The sequence below is a fragment of the Culex pipiens genome, chromosome 2 (genome assembly GCF_016801865.2).
Source record: "Culex pipiens pallens isolate TS chromosome 2, TS_CPP_V2, whole genome shotgun sequence".
In the NCBI taxonomy this organism is placed as follows: domain Eukaryota; kingdom Metazoa; phylum Arthropoda; class Insecta; order Diptera; family Culicidae; genus Culex; species Culex pipiens.
Genome location: NC_068938.1, coordinates 116,485,746 through 116,511,796, shown reverse-complemented (window position 1 = coordinate 116,511,796; position 26,051 = coordinate 116,485,746). Strand labels below are relative to the sequence as shown.

General features: G+C 31.0%; 1 protein-coding gene across 1 annotated transcript; it reads left to right on the top strand.

The window, feature by feature from the left end:
* Nucleotides 1–656: 656 nt before the first annotated feature.
* On the top strand, nucleotides 657–25,455 carry LOC120430309 (uncharacterized). The gene is made up of 6 exons (XM_039595405.2): nucleotides 657–1,279; nucleotides 22,914–23,316; nucleotides 23,701–24,077; nucleotides 24,113–24,419; nucleotides 24,485–24,735; nucleotides 24,809–25,455. Exons 2-6 carry the CDS (start codon nucleotides 23,190–23,192, stop codon nucleotides 25,091–25,093), a joined length of 1,347 nt encoding a protein of 448 aa, XP_039451339.1. The 5' UTR covers nucleotides 657–1,279; nucleotides 22,914–23,189; the 3' UTR covers nucleotides 25,094–25,455.
* The last annotated feature ends 596 nt before the right edge of the window (nucleotides 25,456–26,051 follow it).

Below are 26,051 nucleotides of genomic sequence, written 5' to 3'. Positions count from 1 at the left end.
GGAAGCTGCTGAGAAAAGCTGAAATTTCAATGTTTATGTTTTGTTAACCGCGTGCGCAGGTTCGATCTGCAAATCCGTTTGGTCGGTTTCGTGGAATCTGGACATGGCGTGGACCATGTTCAGGTTTTTAGGTCGTGTTCTGTTGTTGACGTGCTGTGTGTGTTTGTGTGTTTTTTTTGTAAATACCGGAAAATAGCTGCCGGAAGAGTGCCGCGTGCGGTCTGCGGTAGTGCCGTTTTTTTTGCCGGACCGGATAAAGGATTCGGGGCGCGCGAAAAGAAATGTTGAATCTCCTTCTGGCCAGCAGCAACCGTGGGACTATTGCGGAACCGGTACCGCTTTCTTCGAGTTCGAACCGGAGAACTTGCCGGTCATGGTGTGATCAATAGTGTGACCAGGGGTGCCAGGTTGCCAGATAAATCTGGCATTGCCAGATTTTTTGAGCGCCAATTAGAGAAAAATAATTTTCTATTTCTTCCTCACATTGTTTTATTGACGTATTTTGTTTATTTTGTGAAGCTATAATGTATAAAAAGTGAAAATACACAGTTTTTGATCAAAAAATTGCTTATTACTTTGAGAAAAGTGGCTTGCCAGATTTTTCCCAGATTTTTTGCCAGATTTTTTACTCTTCAGACCTGGTAACCCTGAGTGTGACCGACGGCGGAACCGATCGCCACACCTCCCGCTGTAGCGGCCATTTGGGCCATCAGACCGAGGCCCTGGCTAGGGGATTTTATCTGTGGAACGACGGCACTCGGTGGGGCGCGCTGGACCATGGACTGGGATGGTGTTGGGGTCGCTTGGCGTGGGAGGGGGGGGGGGAGGGGGAAGCCGCGACGACCTGATGTGGCGGAGCTGTCGGTTGGGATCTGCGCGCAGCCGGCGGCGGAAAAGTGGACTGAAATTTCTCGCACGATTTTGACTGATTGGTTAAAGGGGGAAGGGGGGTGGTTGTTTTTTCGTGGAAATGACGGGATATTTGCTCTTGACAATTCTGCACAGTTACAGCTCGGGTACGAATTGATGAAAGGAAAAAAAAAACAATTTGGAACCGGAAAAGTGAAAGTGAAAATTCAAAATATACATGAGGAAGAAAAAGTCTACAGAAATCCGAAGAAAACAGTTTGAACATGTCCCGGGAACCAAGCTCGGGTTCGCTGCAGTTCTGGTTCATATGATCACCGCCTAGCGAGAATCTTTTGGGTGAACTCGTAGGACAAACAAGAAGACAAACGAGCTTGCCTTGAAGATGGATCACATAAGGTTAATTTAACAGGTGAGTAGAAATCAGACCATTTCTCGATCTCTTGTATCTTTTTCGAATTTAGTTACAAAATGGTGTAGCTTTAGAGCTTTGGTGTCTTCGGAAAAGTTATTGCAAATGAGAAGTATGAAGTTTATCCTTTGTTAAAGATAACGATAATATATTTCAAGCAATTAAAATGTTTCAGGTATTTGATGATTTCGAAGTATTTAGAGTATTTAAATATTAGGCATTTCTAAGTTTTTCAAAATATTTCAATACATTCAAGAATGGAGTTCTGGCAACGCTGCCTTGTTGACCGGTCACGTTTGCTTCGCGTCGCGTGTATTTCTTTGAAAATTGTGTTAATTTTTGTAGTATTTTCTCATTATTTCAATTGATGACTGATTGTAGAGCCACCATATCACAAATTGCAAGGTGTTTTTGTTAAACTTGAGGAATTGTTCGAGTTTTTCGTGATTTTTATTTTTGCTGATGGAAGAGGGGGATCGTGCTACGCCACCCGGACGATTGAAATTTGACAGCAGCAGCGAAAAGTGGTTAGGTGCTTTGCATGTGTGCGTGTGGATGTGAGTGGCAAGTTCCACAGATAAAGAGAGGAGACTTTTTAGTTTGATTCCATGTAATGGATCGTAATGAGAATTTGTTTTTTAACACAAAGTTCGGGCAAGTCCAGGATGTTGTTTGTGGTGCGGTTCAGCATACAGCGCGCTTGCTTTGGTGGTGGTGCGGTGACGCGCGACCGGATCCGGCACGTCGCGAATTGCTCGTAGCTTTGGTTCGAGGATGACTTGTGTGCGTGTGCGTGGGACCTCGTAGCCGCTTTAAAGTGAAAATTATGTCAGAGAGGCGGAAATCAAAAAGGGACACCGAGAGATCTGTTGCCACTAGGAGGCCAGAATGCTGGATGCGTTTGCCTGCTGAGATCAACCGAAGCCGAATTTGGTGAGTTCGTTTCATGTTGGTTGCTTTGCGCGTGTGTGAGTGAGATTGGGATGAATGACAGAAGCTTCTGCAGTGTATGACGTTTGTGGATCAGGTGGATCCGGAAATTTCCACAGGTTGCCATACGGTCACTGCTGCAGACTTTTTGGAATTCAAAGTGTTTGTAGTTATTAAAATTTTACCTCCGCGGATTTTTGTACGGCGGTTAACTTTCTAATTTATTTCTAATCTCCAAGCGTAGATTTTAATTTGCTTCGGGGTTCGGAGTAGGGGGTTGTTTTTACTGTACTGCTGAAGCTAAAATCCTTGGTGAGGGCTTTCGATTAAAATTGCTTTATTTATTTATTTATTTTTTTGAAAATATAAATATGCTGATTAATCCCATGACACAAAATAAATTAAATGTTAACTCATTATGCTTTTTCAATCGGCCGTTTAAATTAACTTCTAACTCTTACATTTAAATAAAACAAATAAATAATCAAGATCTACTCCGCATCGCTGTAAGAGTTTAAAATCAAGATTGAAATGATGTGATAAATCAATTATAACCTCGTATTTCGTTTAAACATATCAAAATTTAAAAGAACATATAAACTTCTCTTTACTCTTACAGTTGGTAGCTTGAGTTTAACAGCAGACAAGTTAAAACTGTGTTTGATCAGCATTGCTTTCACCAGAGAAAATGGTTGGTTTAGTAATACTACAGTCGATTTAATCGTGCACGGCTTCGTCGCGTTGTTTCTGCCGTGGTTTGAAATATGAAAAATATAAATCATGCATCTTTTACACTATACAGTCACAAGTATATGTTAAACAATAAAAAAACTAACTCTACTTGATTCGCCCGCAATACCTTTCGGGGTATATCCTAGGGTTCTACCTCTCCTACTAACATTGAGTCCAAAACCACCCTACAAACATCTATACCACTAAGGTGACGCAGGGATCCTTGCGCACTTTAGATAGGTGTTTACTAACATTCCTTCCGTTCCCCAAAGGATAGCTTGGACCCGGCGAGGACCCCCTTATGCCCTGGGCTGTATTACACACTCATCAAAAGATGAAGACATGGTATCTCCCGTGTTGGATTATTGTTCCGGATGAGGGTCTAACACAACCAGACCAAACAGAGGGATAAGCGTTGTGGAGCCATCCGTGGATAGGGCGTCCTAAAATGCTAATGCTAATGCTAATGCTAATATTTCAATAAATTCAAGAATTCATGAGTTTCGAATAATTAAGTAATTCAAATATTTCCAAATATATGAAGTATTTCAACTTAAATTCTTTCCAGCATTTAAAGCATTTTTAATATTCAAAGTTTTTATGAATACAATATTATACATTTTTTAACCCAACTCAAAATAATAAGTCTTAAAATATTTCAAGGAATTTAACGTATTCAAGTGTATTTTAAGTAATTTTTATATTTTCTGTGTTTTGAAAGCATCAAAGAAGTTTACAAAAGATTTCAATTATTTGAAAAGTTTTAAGCAATTAAATAAATTTTAACGATTACAATTATTAAAATGTTCCGAATAATTAACGATAAATAAATATTTTAAAATTTATAGATCCATTTAAAACTGTGGAAAATATTTCAAAAATAAAAATTCCTTGAAGAAATCAAATGTATCAAGTATTTTAAATATTATTTTTTCAAACATTAAAGTACTGGGAGTGAGATTGGGTCATACAAAAATGTAGAAATTGTATGACCAAGTATTTTAAATTTAAAGCAAATTTCGAGTAATTCAAATATTTAAATACTTTGAATATTTTAAATATTTGAATACTAAAAATACATGGAAATACTTTAAATACTTGAAGTATTATATTCGAAAGTATATTATATTAGAGTATATTACATTCGAAATATGTTAATACTTTAAATACATTAAATATTTAAAATTCTTGACATACTTAAAATTCTTGAAATACATGAAAATCTTCAAATACTTGAAATACTTAAAATAATTGAAATGTTTATGGTTTTTAATAGCATTTAGTTTTTTAAATACTTAAAAGAAGTGAAATACTTCAATTTGTTTTGATACTTTCAATATTTTTATTACTTTGGTTGTTTAGATAATTAAAAGTTTTGATATAAGTAAAATACTTGATTTGCTTCAAATACTTAAAATATTTGAAGTTCTTTTTAAAAATATATAAATAAATGAAAAATTACTTTGAATTAATAAATTTCTTACACTTCTTTGAATACTTTGAGTCCTTTTAATACTTTATATATTTGAGTATTTGATTACTTGAATACTTGAACACTTTGAATACTCGCAATACTTAATATATTTGAATCACTTGAAATACTTTAAATAAGCATAAGCATAGCATAAGCATAGGTGCCCACCCGCAGTTGCTACTCCGTTATTGACCAGGACCTCCAGAAGTTACATCCACGAGCCGTGGAAGATGAGTGGGTGCTATCTTTCCTCGCTTCGCAACTTCTCAAAGGCCCCTATCATGCTGATCAATACCGGCGCCGGCCACGACCAGTGGTAGAGTCACGGGGAAGTGGATGGGAATGTTAGTCCGATACTTGAGTGATAGAGACCGCCCAATCGACTGCTTCTCCGACAAAGTATCACATGAGTTTTGAGGGGGTTAGTAGATGGGTATGAGGTCAGGATTCACGAGTGGCAGTGATGTGACCATGAGCATTTTGTTTATCGGTTGAAAATTTTAAATCTTAGGCAGCCGGCTGCGGAAAGATAAATAATTGATTATTTAAAAAGTTTTTTTATCGAACGCGTGAAAACCGAGCAGTAGTGCTATGGGCTGGACTTATCAGTATATTTTACTGTTTGTACAATTTATATAACGCGAGCAAATTTCAAAAATAGTAAATAAAAGACGCTGAAGAGTATAAATAAAATCGATAGTTTGATGAGTTAATACTAAAACTGCCAGTTTGGAATATATTATTACGATCAACGAATATAAACGAAAAGAAAACAGTACACCACGTAACCGATTGTAATGAAATTAAAGCAATAACTTAAACGAACTAAACCGGCGGCGTGCCTTCCAATCAACGATGATAAAAGAAGGACTTATGAAAAATAAAATATCAAATAAAAGGCTCCGAAAAACACGTTGCAGAATAACCGCGAGGTCCCGCTACTAACAATCGAATAAAAAAAAAATCAAAAACGCGCGCTAATGGTCTATCCTAAATGTTAGCGATTACGATTCTCATCTACTTAATCCTGAAATTTTTGCCTAAGAAGTAACAAGTTTGTGGTTTACTGCATTCACCCAATTACACACCCACACACACACACACACACACACACACACACACACACACACACACACACACACACACACACACACACACACACACACACACACACACACACACACACACACACACACACACACACACACACATACATACACACACAACATAAAACGAGCTCACCAAATTCACAGGATCCTATGGCGTCGATGGTTGTTGGCTTTGATCACTAAAGCGATTAATTTGAAGACTCTTCAGCCAGCATTCTGATCAGATTCTCAGGAGCGACAATTTTAAGTTTTAGCACTTTTCGAATTTCACTCCCCCCTTTCGCCAAGAATTTCCTTTGATTCATTGTGATTGAATTTTTTTTTTAAGTTGATGAATATTATTTCCACTTGTCTGTGACAATCACTGCCACACACACTTTCACCCACTTGACACTTCATACAGCAGCACACCTCGAACAGTCGCCATTCCGGGGGCGCTTTTCTCTCTTCGTTCCTTTTTACGCTCTTCGTTTCCTCACTACTACTCTCCGGCACTTCTCAGAAAACAAGCTCTGCGTAGTAAAACGCTCTCTAGACTTCCTTTCCAACAAAACTCAAACGGCTCTTTCTCTTGTGGTCTCCGGCTCTTCTCTCCCAAAGCAAACCCTCAACGATTTTCAGAACACTCCCGCTCTCCTTCTCTTATTAACCACTCTCTCCTGATCTTCTCGTCCAAAGCAAACCCTCAACGATTTGCAGAGCTCTCCCGCTCTTCTTCTCTTATTAACCACTCTGTCTCTCTTTTTTTTCTCATGACGCTGTTCGCGCCCGCCATCTTGAATAATCGCGTGGTTTTCACAAAATTACAAGATTTCACAGCTGAGTTTCCACTATGACCACTGTAATGCACTGTCTCTTCCTTAATAAACAATCCGACCTCCTTCACAGACCATCTGTTTCAACTGAGCCTCCAGCAAACGGCCAGGAATTCGGTCGCGGCCGCAGCACCACCGTGGCTGTTTTGAATAACGATTTCGTGATTTCTTGCCAGAAAACGAAAAATTCACGAGAATATAGCACTTGAAAGGCGTTTAAATATCCCCTTTCTTCACAACACACTTCAACACAAAAAAAAAAAACGAAATAAAACCGAACAAAAGTTTAAAAATCACTACGACTCGAGACTGAACGATGCTTAGACGTCCACTCTCGCCCGATGCTCGATGCTCATTCACTTGAAATACTTTAAATACTCGATTTACTTGAAATATTAAAAATAATTGAAAAACTTGGAAATTTCAAAATACAGTCCAGACTCGATTATCTGAAGCCTCGATTGTCCGAAGTTTCGATTATCCGAAGGTTAAATACTTAAAATATGTGATTACTTCAAATCCTTTGAGTACCAATATTTGAAATAAATGGAATACTTGATATACTTGAAATACTTCTAATACTTGAAGTACTTTAAATATTTAAAATTTTTAAAGCTCTTGAAATACTTGATAAACTTTAAAAACCATAAATACTTCAAACACTTTCAATGCTTAATATAATTGAAATACTTTAAATATTTTCAATTATTTGGATATTTTAGTCCATTGAATACTATGAATTATTTAAATACTTATATACATGAAATACTTTAATATTTTTAAATACTTGATATACTTCGAATACTTGGAAAAATTGATATGTTCGAAATACTTAGAATACTGGAAGTACTTTTAATACTTGAAATAATTCATAGAGTTCAAATACTTGAAATTTTTAGAATGTGTTCAATGCCAAAAACAATTGCAGAAAACTTCAGATATGATTAAAACCTGAATTATTTTAGTCATTTGAAAACTATGAATACTTTTGAATATTTTACATTGAGTTTAAAATAAATGAAATACGTAAAATATTTGGTTACTTGAAATAATTTGAATGCATGAAATTAATGCAATACTTGATATTCTTGAAAAACTTGAAATACTTGATTATTTGATTTTTTTAATACTCTAAATACTTGCAGTGCTTTAAATAATTAAAATATTTGCATACTTGAAATACTTCGAATGCTTTAAATACTTGAAATACTTGATATTCTTCAAATTATTTTAATACTCTAAATACTTGCCGTACTTTAAATTCTTTAAATATTTAAAATGTTTTAAAACATTGAATACTTTATGAACTTGAAATTCTTAAAGTATTTTAAATTCTTTTAAAAACTTAAAATATTTCAAACCCTTCAAATACTTGATAGAAGTAATAACTTTAAATACTTCAAATATTTTAAATACTTAAAAAACTGTATTACTTCAAATACTTTGAGTACTTCGAATATTGAAATTATTGAAGTTGAAAGTTGAAATACTTGACATTTAATATTCTTGAAATACTTTTTAAACTTCAAATACTTAAAACACCTAAAATTTAATCAATGCTTTAAATAATTGAAATACTTTAAAAACTTAAAATATTTTGTATTCTTTGAATATTGTAGTCCTTCGATTACTATGAATACTTTGAATACTTTAAATATTTGAAATACTTGAATAACTTGCTAGATCAAAAATACTTAAAAATACTTGATATACCAAGTACTTAATATAATTCATTTTTTTTTTAATTTGAAGAATTTTCATACATTGAATACATTAAATTCTTCAAATACTTGATATACTTGAAAAACTTGATTTATTTGAAATGCTTTAAATATTAGAAGTGTTTTAAATATTGTAAATACATGATATAGTTCAAATACTTGAAATACTTTAAATACATGAAATACTGTACGTTCAAAACTTAAATTGATTGAAATACTTCATTTTTTTAATACTTCAAATATTTTAAATACTTGAATTATTTTCGCCCTTTGAATACAATGAAACACTTTAAATACTTTAAATTCTTTAAATACTTTAAATTCTTTAAATACTTTAAATACTTTAAAAACTTTAAATACTTTAAATACTTTAAATACTTTAAATACTTTAAATACCTTAAATACTTTAAATACTTTAAATACTTTAAATACTTTAAATACTTTAAATACTTTAAATACTTTAAATACTTTAAATACTTTAAATACTTTAAATACTTTAAATACTTTAAATACTTTAAATACTTTAAATACTTTAAATACTTTAAATACTTTAAATACTTTAAATACTTTAAATACTTTAAATACTTTAAATACTTTAAATACTTTAAATACTTTAAATACTTTAAATACTTTAAATACTTTAAATACTTTAAATACTTTAAATACTTTAAATACTTTAAATACTTTAAATACTTTAAATACTTTAAATACTTTAAATACTTTAAATACTTTAAATACTTTAAATACTTTAAATACTTTAAATACTTTAAATACTTTAAATACTTTAAATACTTTAAATACTTTAAATACTTTAAATACTTTAAATACTTTAAATACTTTAAATACTTTAAATACTTTAAATACTTTTAATACTTTAAATACTTTAAATACTTTTAATACTTTTAATACTTTTAATACTTTAAATACTTTAAATATTTTAAATACTTTTAATATTTTAAATACTTTAAATACTTTAAATACTTGAAGTTTTCAAAATAGTACATAAAATATTTGGAATATTTGAATAGTTTGAATACTTCACATACTTGAAATTTTTTAAATGTTTGGAATACATTTTTAAAATACATCAAATTTTTTGAATGCATGGAACACTTTTAATACTTGATTACTTTGATTGCTTTGAATACTTGAAACAAAATTTAAATACTTTTTATACTGACAACACCTACTGTAACAGCACTTTGATATTTTTATCAAATAAAACTTCCCACCTTAACAACTTAACTTCTACAAAAAAAATCTAAAATGGCATAGAAATTTTTTAAGTCCTTAGAATTTAAGAATTTAAGAATTTAAGAATTTAAGAATTTAAGAATTTAAGAATTTAAGAATTTAAGAATTTAAGAATTTAAGAATTTAAGAATTTAAGAATTTAAGAATTTAAAAAATTAAGAATTTAAGAATTTAAGAATTTAAGAATTTAAGAATTTAAGAATTTAAGAATTTAAGAATTTAAGAATTTAAGAATTTAAGAATTTAAGAATTTAAGAATTTAAGAATTTAAGAATTTAAGAATTTAAGAATTTAAGAATTTAAGAATTTAAGAATTTAAGAATTTAAGAATTTAAGAATTTAAGAATTTAAGAATTTAAGAATTTAAGAATTTAAGAATTTAAGAATTTAAGAATTTAAGAATTTAAGAATTTAAGAATTTAAGAATTTAAGAATTTAAGAATTTAAGAATTTAAGAATTTAAGAATTTAAGAATTTAAGAATTTAAGAATTTAAGAATTTAAGAATTTAAGAATTTAAGAATTTAAGAATTTAAGAATTTAAGAATTTAAGAATTTAAGAATTTAAGAATTTAAGAATTTAAGAATTTAAGAATTTAAGAATTTAAGAATTTAAGAATTTAAGAATTTAAGAATTTAAGAATTTAAGAATTTAAGAATTTAAGAATTTAAGAATTTAAGAATTTAAGAATTTAAGAATTTAAGAATTTAAGAATTTAAGAATTTAAGAATTTAAGAATTTAAGAATTTAAGAATTTAAGAATTTAAGAATTTAAGAATTTAAGAATTTAAGAATTTAAGAATTTAAGAATTTAAGAATTTAAGAATTTAAGAATTTAAGAATTTAAGAATTTAAGAATTTAAGAATTTAAGAATTTAAGAATTTAAGAATTTAAGAATTTAAGAATTTAAGAATTTAAGAATTTAAGAATTTAAGAATTTAAGAATTTAAGAATTTAAGAATTTAAGAATTTAAGAATTTAAGAATTTAAGAATTTAAGAATTTAAGAATTTAAGAATTTAAGAATTTAAGAATTTAAGAATTTAAGAATTTAAGAATTTAAGAATTTGAGAATTTAAGAATTTAAGAATTTAAGAATTTAAGAATTTAAGAATTTAAGAATTTAAGAATTTAAGAATTTAAGAATTTAAGAATTTAAGAATTTAAGAATTTAAGAATTTAAGAATTTAAGAATTTAAGAATTTAAGAATTTAAGAATTTAAGAATTTAAGAATTTCAGAATTTAAGAATTAAAGAATTTAGGAATTTAGGAATTTAAGAATTTAGGAATTTAGGAATTTAAGAATTTATGAATTCTGGGAATTTAAGAATTTAAGAATTTAAGAATTTAAGAATTAAGGAATTTAAGAATTTAAGAATTTGAGGAATTTAAGGAATTTAAGAATTTAAGAATTTAAGAATTTAAGAATTTAAGAATTTAAGAATTTAAGAATTTAAGAATTTAAGAATTTAAGAATTTAAGAATTTAAGAATTTAAGAATTTAGGAATTTAAGAATTTAAGAATTTAAGAATTTAGGAATTTAAGAATTTAAGAATTTAGGAATTTAAGAATTTAAGAATTTAAGAATTTAAGAATTTAAGAATTTAAGAATTTAAGAATTTAAGAATTTAAGAATTTAAGAATTTAAGAATTTAGGAATTTAAGAATTTAAGAATTTAAGAATTTAAGAATTTAAGAATTTAAGAATTTAAGAATTTAAGAATTTAGGAATTCTAGGAATTTAGGAATTCTAGGAATTAAAGGATTTAGGAATTTAGGAATTCCAGAATTAAGAAATTTAAGAAATTTAAGAATTTAGGAATTTAGGAATTTAGGAATTTAGGAACTTAGGAATTTAGGAATTTAAGAATTTAGGAATTTAGGAATTTAGGAATTTAGGAATTTAGGAATTTAGGAATTTAAGAATTTAGGAATTTAAGAATTTAGGAATTTAAGAATTTAGGAATTTAAGAATTTAGAAATTAAAGAATTTAAGAATTTAAGAATTTAAGAATTTAAGAATTTAAGAATTTAAGAATTTAAGAATTTAAGAATTTAGGAATTTAAGAATTTAGGAATTCAAGAAATTAGAAATTTAAGAATTTAGAAATTTAAGAATTTAGGAATTTAAGAATTTAGGAATTTAGGAATTTAAGAATTTAGGAATGTAAGAATTTAAGAATTTAAGAATTTAAGAATTCTAGGAATTTAAGAATTTAAGAATTTAGGAATTTAAGAATTTAAGAATTTAAGAATTTAAGAATTTAGGAATTTAAGAATTTAGGAATTTAAGAATTTAAGAATTTAAGAATTTAGGAATTTAAGAATTTAAGAATTTAAGAATTTAAGAATTTAAGAATTTAGGAATTTAAGAATTTAGGAATTTAAGAATTTAGGAATTTAGGAATTTAAGAATTTAGGAATTTAGGAATTTAGGAATTTAGGAATTTAAGAATTTAGGAATTTAGGAATTTAAGAATTTAGGAATTTAAGAATTTAGGAATTTAAGAATTTAAGAATTTAAGAATTTTAGAATTTAAGAATTTAAGAATTTAAGAATTTAAGAATTTAAGAATTTAAGAATTTAAGAATTTAAGAATTTAAGAATTTAAGAATTTAAGAATTTAAGAATTTAAGAATTTAAGAATTTAAGAATTTAAGAATTTAAGAATTTAAGAATTTAAGAATTTAAGAATTTAGGAATTCTAGGAATTTAGGAATTCTAGGAATTTAGGAATTTAGGAATTAAAGAATTTAAGAATTTAAGAATTTAAGAATTTAAGAATTTAAGAATTTAAGAATTTAGGAATTTAGGAATTTAGGAATTCTAGGAATTTAGGAATTCTAGGAATTTAGGAATTTAGGAATTCTAGGAATTTAGGAATTCTAGGAATTTAGGAATTTAGGAATTCTAGGAATTTAGGAATTCTAGGAATTTAGGAATTCTAGGAATTTAGGAATTCTAGGAATTTAGGAATTCTAGGAATTTAGGAATTCTAGGAATTTAGGAATTCTAGGAATTTAGGAATTCTAGGAATTTAGGAATTCTAGGAATTTAGGAATTCTAGGAATTTAGGAATTTAGGAATTTAGGAATTTAGGAATTCTAGGAATTTAGGAATTTAGGAATTAAGGAATTTAGGAATTCTAGGAATTTAGGAATTTAGGAATTTAGGAATTTAGGAATTTAGGAATTCTAGGAATTTAGGAATTCTAGGAATTTAGGAATTCTAGGAATTTAGGAATTCTAGGAATTTAGGAATTCTAGGAATTTAGGAATTTAGGAATTCTAGGAATTCTAGGAATTTAGGAATTCTAGGAATTTAGGAATTCTAGGAATTTAGGAATTTAGGAATTCTAGGAATTTAGGAATTCTAGGAATTTAGGAATTTAGGAATTCTAGGAATTTAGGAATTCTAGGAATTTAGGAATTCTAGGAATTTAGGAATTCTAGGAATTTAGGAATTCTAGGAATTTAGGAATTTAGGAATTCTAGGAATTTAGGAATTTAGGAATTTAGGAATTCTAGGAATTTAGGAATTCTAGGAATTTAGGAATTTAGGAATTTAGGAATTCTAGGAATTTAGGAATTCTAGGAATTTAGGAATTTAGGAATTCTAGGAATTTAGGAATTCTAGGAATTTAGGAATTCTAGGAATTTAGGAATTGTAGGAATTTAAGGAATTTAGGAATTTAAGGAATTTAGGAATTCTAGGAATTTAGGAATTCTAGTAATTTAGGAATTCTGGGAATTTAGGAATTCTAGGAATTTAGGAATTTAGGAATTCTAGGAATTCTAGGAATTTAGGAATTCTGGGAATTTAGGAATTCTAGGAATTTAAGGAATTCTAGGAATTTAGGAATTCTAGGAATTTAGGAATTCTGGGAATTTAGGAATTCTGGGAATTTAGGAATTCTAGGAATTTAGGAATTTAGGAATTCTAGGAATTTAGGAATTCTAGGAATTTAGGAATTTTAGGAATTCTAGGAATTTAGGAATTCTAGGAATTTAGGAATTTAGGAATTCTAGGAATTTAGGAATTTAGGAATTTAGGAATTTAGGAATTCTAGGAATTTAGGAATTCTAGGAATTCTAGGAATTTAGGAATTTAAGGGATTCTAGGAATTTAGGAATTCTAGGAATTTAGGAATTTTAGGAATTCTAGGAATTTAGGAATTCAGGAATTTAGGAATTTTAGGAATTCTAGGAATTTAGGAATTCTAGGAATTTAGGAATTTTAGGAATTCTAGGAATTTAGGAATTTAGGAATTTTAGGAATTTAGGAATTCTAGGAATTTAGGAATTCTAGGAATTCTAGGAATTTAGGAATTTTAGGGATTCTAGGAATTTAGGAATTCTAGGAATTTAGGAATTTTAGGAATTTAGGAATTCTGGGAATTTAGGAATTCTAGGAATTTAGGAATTTAGGAATTTTAGGAATTAAGGAATTCTAGGAATTTAGGAATTTTAGGAATTCTAGGAATTTAGGAATTCTAGGAATTTAGGAATTTTAGGAATTTAGGAATTCTAGGAATTTAAGGAATTTAGGAATTCTAGGAATTTAGGAATTCTAGGAATTTAGGAATTCTAGTAATTTAGGAATTCTGGGTATTTAGGAATTCTAGGAATTTAGGAATTTAGGAATTCTAGGAATTCTAGGAATTCTAGGAATTCTAGGAATTTAGGAATTCTGGGAATTTAGGAATTCTAGGAATTTAGGAATTTTAGGAATTCTAGGAATTTAGGAATTCTAGGAATTTAGGAATTTTAGGAATTCTAGGAATTTAGGAATTCTAGGAATTTAGGAATTTTAGGAATTTAGGAATTCTAGGAATTTAGGAATTCTAGGAATTTTAGGAATTTATTAATTCTAGGAATTTAGGAATTCTAGGAATTTAGGAATTTAGGAATTCTAGGAATTTAGGAATTTTAGGAATTTAGGAATTCTAGGAATTTAGGAATTCTAGGAATTCTAGGAATTTAGGAATTCTAGGAATTTAGGAATTTTAGGAATTCTAGGAATTTAGGAATTTAGGAATTTTAGGAATTTAGGAATTCTAGGAATTTAGGAATTCTAGGAATTCTAGGAATTTAGGAATTTTAGGGATTCTAGGAATTTAGGAATTCTAGGAATTTAGGAATTCTAGGATTTTAGGAATTCTGGGAATTTAGGAATTCTAGGAATTTAGGAATTTAGGAATTTTAGGAATTTAGGAATTCTAGGAATTTAGGAATTTTAGGAATTCTAGGAATTTAGGAATTCTAGGAATTTAGGAATTTTAGGAATTTAGGAATTCTAGGAATTTAAGGAATTTAGGAATTCTAGGAATTTAGGAATTCTAGGAATTTAGGAATTCTAGTAATTTAGGAATTCTGGGAATTTAGGAATTCTAGGAATTTAGGAATTTAGGAATTCTAGGAATTCTAGGAATTCTAGGAATTCTAGGAATTTAGGAATTCTGGGAATTTAGGAATTCTAGGAATTTAGTAATTTTAGGAATTCTAGGAATTTAGGAATTCTAGGAATTTAGGAATTTTAGGAATTCTAGGAATTTAGGAATTCTAGGAATTTAGGAATTTTAGGAATTTAGGAATTCTAGGAATTTAGGAATTCTAGGAATTTAGGAATTTAGGAATTCTAGGAATTTAGGAATTTTAGGAATTTAGGAATTCTAGGAATTTAGGAATTCTAGGAATTCTAGGAATTTAGGAATTTTAGGGATTCTAGGAATTTAGGAATTCTAGGAATTTAGGAATTTTAGGAATTCTAGGAATTTAGGAATTCTAGGAATTTAGGAATTTTAGGAATTCTAGGAATTTAGGAATTCTAGGAATTTAGGAATTTTAGGAATTTAGGAATTCTAGGAATTTAGGAATTCTAGGAATTTAGGAATTTATGAATTCTACGAATTTAGGAATTTTAGGAATTTAGGAATTCTAGGAATTTAGGAATTCTAGGAATTTAGGAATTTTAGGGATTCTAGGAATTTAGGAATTCTAGGAATTTAGGAATTTTAGGAATTTTAGGAATTCTAGGAATTTAGGAATTCTAGGAATTTAGGAATTCTAGGAATTTAGGAATTCTAGGAATTTAGGAATTCTAGGAATTTAGGAATTCTAGGAATTTAGGAATTCTGGGAATTTAGGAATTCTAGGAATTTAGGAATTCTAGGAATTTAGGAATTCTAGGAATTTAGGAATTTTAGGAATTCTAGGAATTTAGGAATTCTAGGAATTTAGGAATTCTGGGAATTTAGGAATTGTAGGAATTTAAGGAATTTAGGAATTTAAGGAATTTAGGAATTCTAGGAATTTAGGAATTCTAGTAATTTAGGAATTCTGGGAATTTAGGAATTCTAGGAATTTAGGAATTTAGGAATTCTAGGAATTCTAGGAATTAAGGAATTCTGGGAATTTAGGAATTCTAGGAATTTAAGGAATTCTAGGAATTTAGGAATTCTAGGAATTTAGGAATTCTGGGAATTCTAGGAATTTAGGAATTTAGGAATTTTAGGAATTTAGGAATTCTAGGAATTTAGGAATTCTAGGAATTCTAGGAATTTAGGAATTTTAGGGATTCTAGGAATTTAGGAATTCTAGGAATTTAGGAATTTTAGGAATTCTAGGAATTTAGGAATTCTAGGAATTTAGGAATTTTAGGAATTCTAGGAATTTAGGAATTCTAGGAATTTAGGAATTTTAGGAATTTAGGAATTCTAGGAATTTAGGAATTCTAGGAATTTAGGAATTTAGGAATTCTAGGAATTTAGGAATTTTAGGAATTTAGGAATTCTAGGAATTTAGGAATTCTAGGAATTTAGGAATTCTAGGAATTCTAGGAATTTAGGAATTTTAGGGATTCTAGGAATTTAGGAATTCTAGGAATTTAGGAATTTTAGGAATTCTAGGAATTTAGGAATTCTAGGAATTTAGGAATTCTAGGAATTTAGGAATTCTAGGAATTTAGGAATTCTAGGAATTTAGGAATTCTAGGAATTTAGGAATTCTGGGAATTTAGGAATTCTAGGAATTTAGGAATTTAGGAATTCTAGGAATTTAGGAATTTTAGGAATTCTAGGAATTTAGGAATTCTAGGAATTTAGGAATTCTGGGAATTTAGGAATTGTAGGAATTTAAGGAATTTAGGAATTCTAGGAATTTAGGAATTCTAGGAATTTAGGAATTCTAGTAATTTAGGAATTCTGGGAATTTAGGAATTCTAGGAATTTAGGAATTTAGGAATTCTAGGAATTCTAGGAATTTAGGAATTCTGGGAATTTAGGAATTCTAGGAATTTAGGAATTTTAGGAATTCTAGGAATTTAGGAATTCTAGGAATTTAGGAATTCTGGGAATTTAGGAATTCTGGGAATTTAGGAATTCTAGGAATTTAGGAATTTAGGAATTCTAGGAATTTAGGAATTCTAGGAATTTAGGAATTTTAGGAATTCTAGGAATTTAGGAATTCCAGGAATTTAGGAATTTTAGGAATTCTAGGAATTTAGGAATTCTAGGAATTTAGGAATTCTGGGAATTTAGGAATTCTAGGAATTTAGGAATTTAGAAATTCTAGGGATTTAGGAATTTTAGGAATTCTAGGAATTTAGGAATTTAGGAATTCTAGGAATTTAGGAATTTTAGGAATTTAGGAATTCTAGGAATTTAGGAATTCTAGGAATTTAGGAATTTAGGAATTCTAGGAATTTAGGAATTCTGGGAATTTAGGAATTTAGGAATTCTAGGAATTTTGGAATTTTAGGAATTTAGGAATTCTAGGAATTAAGGAATTCTAGGAATTCTAGGAATTCTAGGAATTTAGGAATTTTAGGGATTCTAGGAATTTAGGAATTCTAGGAATTTAGGAATTTAGGAATTCTAGGAATTTAGGAATTCTAGGAATTTAGGAATTCTAGGAATTTAGGAATTCTAGGAATTTAGGAATTCTAGGAATTTAGGAATTCTAGGAATTTAGGAATTCTAGGAATTTAGGAATTCTAGGAATTTAGGAATTCTAGGAATTTAGGAATTTAGGAATTCTAGGAATTTAGGAATTCTAGGAATTTAGGAATTTTAGGAATTCTAGGAATTTAGGAATTCTAGGAATTTAGGAATTCTGGGAATTTAGGAATTCTAGGAATTTAAGGAATTTAGGAATCTAGGAATTTATGAATTCTAGGAATTTAGGAATTCTAGGAATTTAGGAATTCTGGGAATTTAGGAATTCTAGGAATTTAGGAATTTAGGAATTCTAGGAATTCTAGGAATTTAGGAATTCTGGGAATTTAGGAATTCTAGGAATTTAGGAATTTTAGGAATTCTAGGAATTTAGGAATTCTAGGAATTCCGGGAATTTAGGAATTCTGGGAATTTAGGAATTCTAGGAATTTAGGAATTTAGGAATTCTAGGAATTTAGGAATTTTAGGAATTCTAGGAATTTAGGAATTCTAGGAATTTAGGAATTTTAGGAATTCTAGGAATTTAGGAATTCTAGGAATTTAGGAATTTTAGGAATTTAGGAATTCTAGGAATTTAGGAATTTAGGGATTCTAGGAATTTAGGAATTCTGGGAATTTGGGAATTTTAGGAATTCTAGGAATTTAGGAATTTAGGAATTCTAGGAATTTAGGAATTTTTGGAATTTAGGAATTCTAGGAATTTAGGAATTCTGGGAATTTAGGAATTCTAGGAATTTAGGAATTTAGGAATTCTAGGTATTTAGGAATTTTAGGAATTCTAGGAATTTAGGAATTCTAGGAATTTAGGAATTTAGGAATTTTAGGAATTTAGGAATTCTAGGAATTTAGGAATTCTAGGAATTTAGGAATTCTAGGAATTTAGGAATTCTAGGAATTTAGGAATTCTGGGAATTTAGGAATTCTAGGAATTTTGGAATTTTGGAATTCTAGGAATTTAGGAATTCTGGGAATTTAGGAATTTTAGGAATTTAGGAATTCTAGGAATTTAGGAATTCTAGGAATTTAGGAATTCTAGGAATTTAGGAATTCTAGGAATTTAGGAATTCTGGGAATTTAGGAATTCTAGGAATTTAGGAATTTAGGAATTCTAGGAATTTAGGAATTCTAGGAATTTAGGAATTTTAGGAATTTAGGAATTCTAGGAATTTAGGAATTCTAGGAATTTAGGAATTCTAGGAATTTAGGAATTCTAGGAATTTAGGAATTCTGAGCAGTTCTCTACGGAATCGGTCTTTTTTCTTTAATTTTAATTTTTGTATTTTTTAATCCGGCTGAAACTTTTTTGGTGCCTTCGGTATGCTCAAACAAGCCATTTTGCATCATTAGTTTGTCCATATAATTTTCCATACAAATTTGGCAGCTGTCCATACAAAAATGATATGTGAAAATTCAAAAATCTATATCTTTAGAAGGAATTTTTTGATCGATTTGGTGTCTTCGGCAAAGTTGTAGGTATGGATATGGACTACACTGAAAAAAAATGATACACGGTAAAAAAAAATTTGATGATTTTTAATTTATTTTTTTGTCACTAAAACTTGATTTGCAAAAAAACACTATTTTTAATTTTTTTTATTTTTTGATATGTTTTAGAGGACATAAAATGCCAACTTTTCAGAAATTTCCAGAATGGGCAAAAAATCTTTGACCGAGTTATGATTTTTTTAAACAATACAGATTTTTTCAAAAAATCGAAATATTGGTCGCAAAAATTTTTCAACTTCATTTTTCGATGTAAAATCTAATTTGCAATCAAAAAGTACTTTAGTGAAATTTTGATAAAGTGCACTGTTTTCAAGTTATAACCATTTTTAGGTAACTTTTTTGAAAATAGTCGCAGTTTTTCATTTTTTTAAATTAGTGCCCATGTTTGCCCACCTTTGAAAAAAATATTTCTGAAAAGTTGAGAAAATTCTCTATATTTTGCTTTATTTAATTTTGTTGATACGAACCATAGTTGCTGAGATATTGCTATGCAAAGGTTAAAAAACAGGAAAATTTATGTTTTCTAAGTCTCATCCAAATAATCCACAATTTTCTAATGTCGATATCTCAGCAACTATAGCTCCGATTTACAATGTTAAAACATGAAACATTCGTGAAATTTTCCGGTCTTTTCGAAAACAATATTTTCAAAAATTTAAAATCAAGACTAACATTTCAAATGGGCGTAATATTGAATGTTTGGCCCGTTTGAAATGTTAGTCTTGAATTTAAATTTTTGAAAATATTTTTTTCGAAAAGATCGGAAAATTTCACGAATGTTTCATGTTTTAACATTGTAAATCGGACCTATAGTTGCTGAGATATCGACATTAGAAAATGGTGGGTTGTTTGGGTGAGACTTAGAAAACATCAATTTTCCTGTTTTTTAACCTTTGCATGGCAATATCTCAGGAACTATGGGTCGTATCAACAAAGTCCAATAAAGCAAAATATAGAGAATTTTCTCAACTTTTCAAAAATATTTTTTTCAAAGATGGGCAAACATGGGCACTAATTTTAAAAAATTAAAAACTTCGACTATTTTCAAAATAGTTACCTAAAAATGGTTATTACTTGAAAACGGTGCACTTTATCAAAAATTCACTAAAGTACTTTTTGATTGCAAATTAGATTATACATCGAAAAATGAAGTTGAAAAATTTTTGCGACCAATATTCGATTTTTTGAAAAAATCTGTATTGTTTAAAAAAATCATAACTCGGGCAAAGATTTTTTGCCCATTCTGGAAATTTCTGAAAAGTTGGCATTTTATGTCCTCTAAAACATATCAAAAAATAAAAAAAATTAAAAATAGTGTTTTTTTGCAAATCAAGTTTTAGTGACAAAAAGTTAAATTAAAAATCGCCAAAAAAATTTTTACCGTGTATCATCTTTTTTCAGTGTAGTCCTTATCCATACCTACAACATTGCCAAAGACACCAAATCGATCAAAAAGGTCCTTCAAAAGATGAGCAATTCTCTGAGATTTCGGTCATTCGATTTTTTCTGTATTTTTTAATCCGGCTGAAACTTTTTTGGTGCCTTTGGTATGCCCTAAAAAGCCATTTTGCATCATTAGTTTGTCCATATAATTTTCCATACAAATTTGGCAGCTGTCCATACAAAAATGATATGTAAAAATTCAAAAATCTGTATCTTTTGAAGGAATTTTTTGATCGATTTGGTGTCTTCGGCAAAGTTGTAGGTATGGATATGGACTACACTGAAAAAAGATGATACACGGTAAAAATTTTTTTGGCGATTTTTAATTTAACTTTTTGTCACTAAAACTTGATTTGCAAAAAAACACTATTTTTAATTTTTTTTATTTTTTGATATGTTTTAGAGGACATAAAATGCCAACTTTTCAGAAATTTCCAGAATGGGCAAAAAATCTTTGCCCGAGTTATGATTTTTTTAAACAATACAGATTTTTTCAAAAAATCGAATATTGGTCGCAAAAATTTTTCAACTTCATTTTTCGATGTATAATCTAATTTGCAATCAAAAAGTACTTTAGTGAATTTTTGATAAAGTGCACCGTTTTCAAGTAATAACCATTTTTAGGTAACTATTTTGAAAATAGTCGAAGTTTTTAATTTTTTAAAATTAGTGCCCATGTTTGCCCATCTTTGAAAAAAATATTTTTGAAAAGTTGAGAAAATTCTCTATATTTTGCTTTATTGGACTTTGTTGATACGACCCATAGTTCCTGAGATATTGCCATGCAAAGGTTAAAAAACAGGAAAATTGATGTTTTCTAAGTCTCACCCAAACAACCCACCATTTTCTAATGTCGATATCTCAGCAACTATAGGTCCGATTTACAATGTTAAAACATGAAACATTCGTGAAATTTTCCGATCTTTTCGAAAAAAATATTTTCAAAAATTTAAATTCAAGACTAACATTTCAAACGGGCCAAACATTCAATATTACGCCCATTTGAAATGTTAGTCTTGATTTTAAATTTTTGAAAATATTGTTTTCGAAAAGACCGGAAAATTTCACGAATGTTTCATGTTTTAACATTGTAAATCGGAGCTATAGTTGCTGAGATATCGACATTAGAAAATTGTGGATTATTTGGATGAGACTTAGAAAACATAAATTTTCCTGTTTTTTAACCTTTGCATAGCAATATCTCAGCAACTATGGGTCGTATCAACAAAATTAAATAAAGCAAAATATAGAGAATTTTCTCAACTTTTCAGAAATATTTTTTTCAAAGGTGGGCAAACATGGGCACTAATTTAAAAAAATGAAAAACTGCGACTATTTTCAAAAAAGTTACCTAAAAATGGTTATAACTTGAAAACAGTGCACTTTATCAAAATTTCACTAAAGTACTTTTTGATTGCAAATTAGATTTTACATCGAAAAATGAAGTTGAAAAATTTTTGCGACCAATATTTCGATTTTTTGAAAAAATCTGTATTGTTTAAAAAAATCATAACTCGGTCAAAGATTTTTTGCCCATTCTGGAAATTTCTGAAAAGTTGGCATTTTATGTCCTCTAAAACATATCAAAAAATAAAAAAAATTAAAAATAGTGTTTTTTTGCAAATCAAGTTTTAGTGACAAAAAAATAAATTAAAAATCATCAAATTTTTTTTTACCGTGTATCATTTTTTTTCAGTGTAGTCCATATCCATACCTACAACTTTGCCGAAGACACCAAATCGATCAAAAAATTCCTTCTAAAGATATAGATTTTTGAATTTTCACATATCATTTTTGTATGGACAGCTGCCAAATTTGTATGGAAAATTATATGGACAAACTAATGATGCAAAATGGCTTGTTTGAGCATACCGAAGGCACCAAAAAAGTTTCAGCCGGATTAAAAAATACAAAAATTAAAATTAAAGAAAAAAGACCGATTCCGTAGAGAACTGCTCAGATACAGATTTTTGAATTTTTACATATCATTTTTGTATGGACAGCTGCCAAATTTGTATGGAAAATTATATGGACAAACTAATGATGCAAAATGGCTTTTTAGGGCATACCGAAGGCACCAACAAAGTTTCAGCCAGATTAAAAAATACAAAAAAAAACGAATGACCGAAATCTCAGAGAATTGCTCTTCTAGGAATTTAGGAATTTAGGAATTTAGGAATTTTGGAGTTTTGGAATTTTGAAATTTTTGAATTTTGGAGTTTTGGAATTTTGGAATTTTGGAATTTTGGAATTTTGGAATTTTGGAATTTTGGAATTGTGGAATTTTAGAATTTTGGAATTTAAGAATTTTGTAGTTTTGGAATTTTGAAATTTTGGAATTTCGTAATTTTTGAATTTTGGAATTGTGGAATTTTAGAATTATGGAATTTTGGAATGTTGGAATTCAAAATCCAAAAATCACTATTTGTTTAAAAATCCATAACTCGGCGGCAGTTTTTTCAACCATGTTTCTCTATGGCTCAAAAGTTGCGGGATTTTGTAACAAAACTTAATACTATTGATTTTTTTTAATTTTTTAGTAGTAATAGTTTCATTTACAAAATACGTTTTTTTATGTTTTGTGTGGTTTTCATGAATTGAAACTAAATTTGCAGTTTTTGTGCTTCAGACCAATCCTACATCAACAACTTTATTAGAAACTAAATTTATTTTATTTTCCTTTTTTCATCGAGCTCAAAACACAGAATTTTGGATTACTTATCCCAATGGATCATCGTCAGCGATTCGTGATCTTCGGCATGGAAAACAACATCAAATACCAACAGCTACAGAACAATTCGGACGATTACGCCAGGACCAGGTTACCAGCGTTGGTCCTACCTTCTTAAATGGACGTAAGTAAATTTTTATTAATTTATAAAAAAAAACCTCACCCTTATGTATCGATTATTTCAGACCAAATCTTCTAAAGCACTCAAAAGTCGACGCTGATCGGGTAGCTTGTGCCCATGGCCGGTGAGACCCGCTTCACCGACACCTGCAGGGACGAGCAGAAGCACTACATCACCATCAAGTCGACTGACAACTCGATGATCCTGGATCCGGTGTTCATTGCCAACCAGCACGACAAGGATTGTTCCTGATCAACCTGGTCAACACGTGGACTTTTTGTCCGTGGTGACGGCCAAGCTGCTTGTCACTGACGATGCCCAAGGCGTGGTGGCCTGCATGTGTGTGCGTGCAGACCTAGAACCGTTTTCCGCCAAGCCTACCCCGAGAGACCACGCTTTTCTGAAACTGCTGCCGAAAAATGGGTGGCCCAATGGAAGAGGTGCGCGTCGACCCGAGCAAGAATTCTGTTTTGGTCCAGAACATGCGCGACCGCGTCACGACCCTGGCCAAGCGCATCAACGCGTCCGTCCCGCTGCAGTCATGACTTTTGTCGGTTTCGGTTCCGGTCTGCACGGATGAGCCATCACCCTGAAGCATTTTGCTGAGATGTGAACCGCCATGTTCTAGATCGAATTCTTCAAGCTGATCAACGCGTCCTGTTAGTCACGGTCAGCGGTACGGTCACTTTTGAAAAGACTGAGGACATTTTGTACGTGTCCGCGCTGGAGGACATCACATCGAGCGGATCGCTTCAGCTGTCGGACGATTTCGGCTCACGGTCGGCCGCGCTCAAGGATTCGGCCCAGGACGCCACCGTCAGCCCGTCGACGGCATCTCCACAAAAGCGCACCCCGGACGCGTCGAAGACGACGATCTGTTCAACTAGAACGACGTGTTCCAGGTATCGCACTACGCACACTAGATCTTCCAGTAACCATATCTGTCACGGATGGAGATCCAGAAGGACTCGCTGCAGCTGTTGGGCGCGGCGGTGTATTTGTTGCGTCCAAGTATGATGATCGCGTCCTACTCACCGTAGACGATTTCCACTTCATCTGTGACGGCGCGTACTTGCGGCGCGAAATGTCCTGATGGAGGTGACGGTGTTCAAGACGATCGGCTACGACCTGGGCATTCCGCTGTCGTATCGTTTCCTGCGGCGATACGCCCGCGTCAACCGCATCGACATGTCGTCCTTGAGCTGGACCGCTACATTCTGGAGTTTTCGCTGATGGAATACGCCATCGTGCAGCTGAACAACTCGAAGCTCGTGTGTGCGGCGCTTTTCCTCGCGATGCGCATGAACACCATGCCCGGCTGGAACAAGACGTTGGAGTTTTATTCTGGTTGGTTTGAAGGACGCGCCGTCGAACGTCGATGAACCAGTTTTCTTACTTTTCCCCTCTTTCAGGCTACAAAATAGAAGACTTTGCAACGATCGCCATGCTGCTGAACAACATCATGACCCGCAAGCCGAAGGAATCGCTCAACACCGTCCACCAAGAATACTCACACGAGCTGTTTCCGAGTCGGCCAAAGCCCTTCATTACCGATCTGCGGGTGCTGTTTGACGACCCGGTTCGAGCTGACCGCGATCCAGCAGCTGCAGGTGCCGGCCTCTTCGTTCTCGATGATGACCGTAAGCAGCAGCAGCAGCACCAGGTCGGCCGCCACGACCGGAACTACGATGCCCGTTCCACTGTATAAAGTACGTTCTCGATGTGATCGGGAACAGGCGCGTCAGCGGACAATCCTGGTCAAGCGCATCGAGCACGTGAAGCCGTCCCGCTGTCGTAAGGACTTCCTGCGTCGCGTCGAAGAAAACGACAAGGCACGCCACGAACTGTGCACCTACAACCGCGTGGCCTTGATCTGCTGTGCGCAGCTCCGCACACTACGTGACGAGCAGGACGTTGTAAGCCTCTCACGTTCGTCTCCCTGGTACCGATTCCCGGCAGATATCTTCGAAGCCGGGAAACCTCAGAAAAATCTAACCAAACCAAAAAAATTCGACCAGTGAAAATATTAAATTTCTATTGTAAACTTACGTGATAATAAATCTCTACGTGTTCTCGTATTTTTTTCTCCACTTTTTGTATATTGCCTAATTTATTAAAAGGGCGAATTAGCTTTTATTAGTCAATTCGCCCTTTTGATAAATTTGGCAATGTTTACCAAATCAAACCAAAACAATCCCTTAATTTTTCTACTCACCGCTAGAGGTCGCATCGGTCGGTTAATTGAACAGCGACATCTATGTTTGAAGTCTGAACTACTTGAAATAATTCCTGAGATGCGAGTGAAATATTTCTTAGCTCGAGTAGCGCGAATTTTTTGTGTCAAAAGAGCTCGAATTCGAGGCGAATACACGCCAAATTCGAGGCGAATACACGCCAAATTCGAGGCGAATTTGCCTCGATTCGAGCGAGATTCGGCTCGAGTTTAGCGAGCGGTTCGAGCCATTTCGGCTCGAGTCTTTCTTACTGGGAGGAAGCAAAAAAAAAATTGGTCCAAGAAAATTCCAGATTTAGTTTAAATTCTATCAATGAGCAATTCTCTACGAAATCGGTCTTTTTTCTTCAATTTTAATTTTTGTATTTTTTAATCCGGCTGAAACTTTTTTGGTGCCTTCGGTATGCCCAAAGAAGCCATTTTGCATCATTAGTTTGTCCATATAATTTTCCATACAAATTTGGCAGCTGTCCATACAAAAATGATATGTGAAAATTCAAAAATCTGTATCTTTTGAAGGAATTTTTTGATCGATTTGGCAAAGTTGTAGGTATGGATACGGACTACACTGGAAAAAAATGATACACGGTAAAAAAAATTTGGTGATTTTTTTATTTAACTTTTTATCACTAAAACTTGATTTGCAAAAAAACACTATTTTTAATTTTTTTTATTTTTTGATATGTTTTAGAGGACATAAAATGCCAACTTTTCAGAAATTTTAAGGTTGTGCAAAAAATCTTTGA

Coding starts and splice junctions, on each gene's coding strand:
- LOC120430309 (XM_039595405.2), top strand. CDS start 23,190: ATGGCCGGTGAGACCCGCTTCACCGACACCTGCAGGGACGAGCAGAAG. Junction 24,078..24,112: donor CGCGGCGGTGTATTTGTTGC/GTCCAAGTATGA, acceptor TACTCACCGTAG/ACGATTTCCACTTCATCTGT. Junction 24,420..24,484: donor GACGTTGGAGTTTTATTCTG/GTTGGTTTGAAG, acceptor CCCCTCTTTCAG/GCTACAAAATAGAAGACTTT.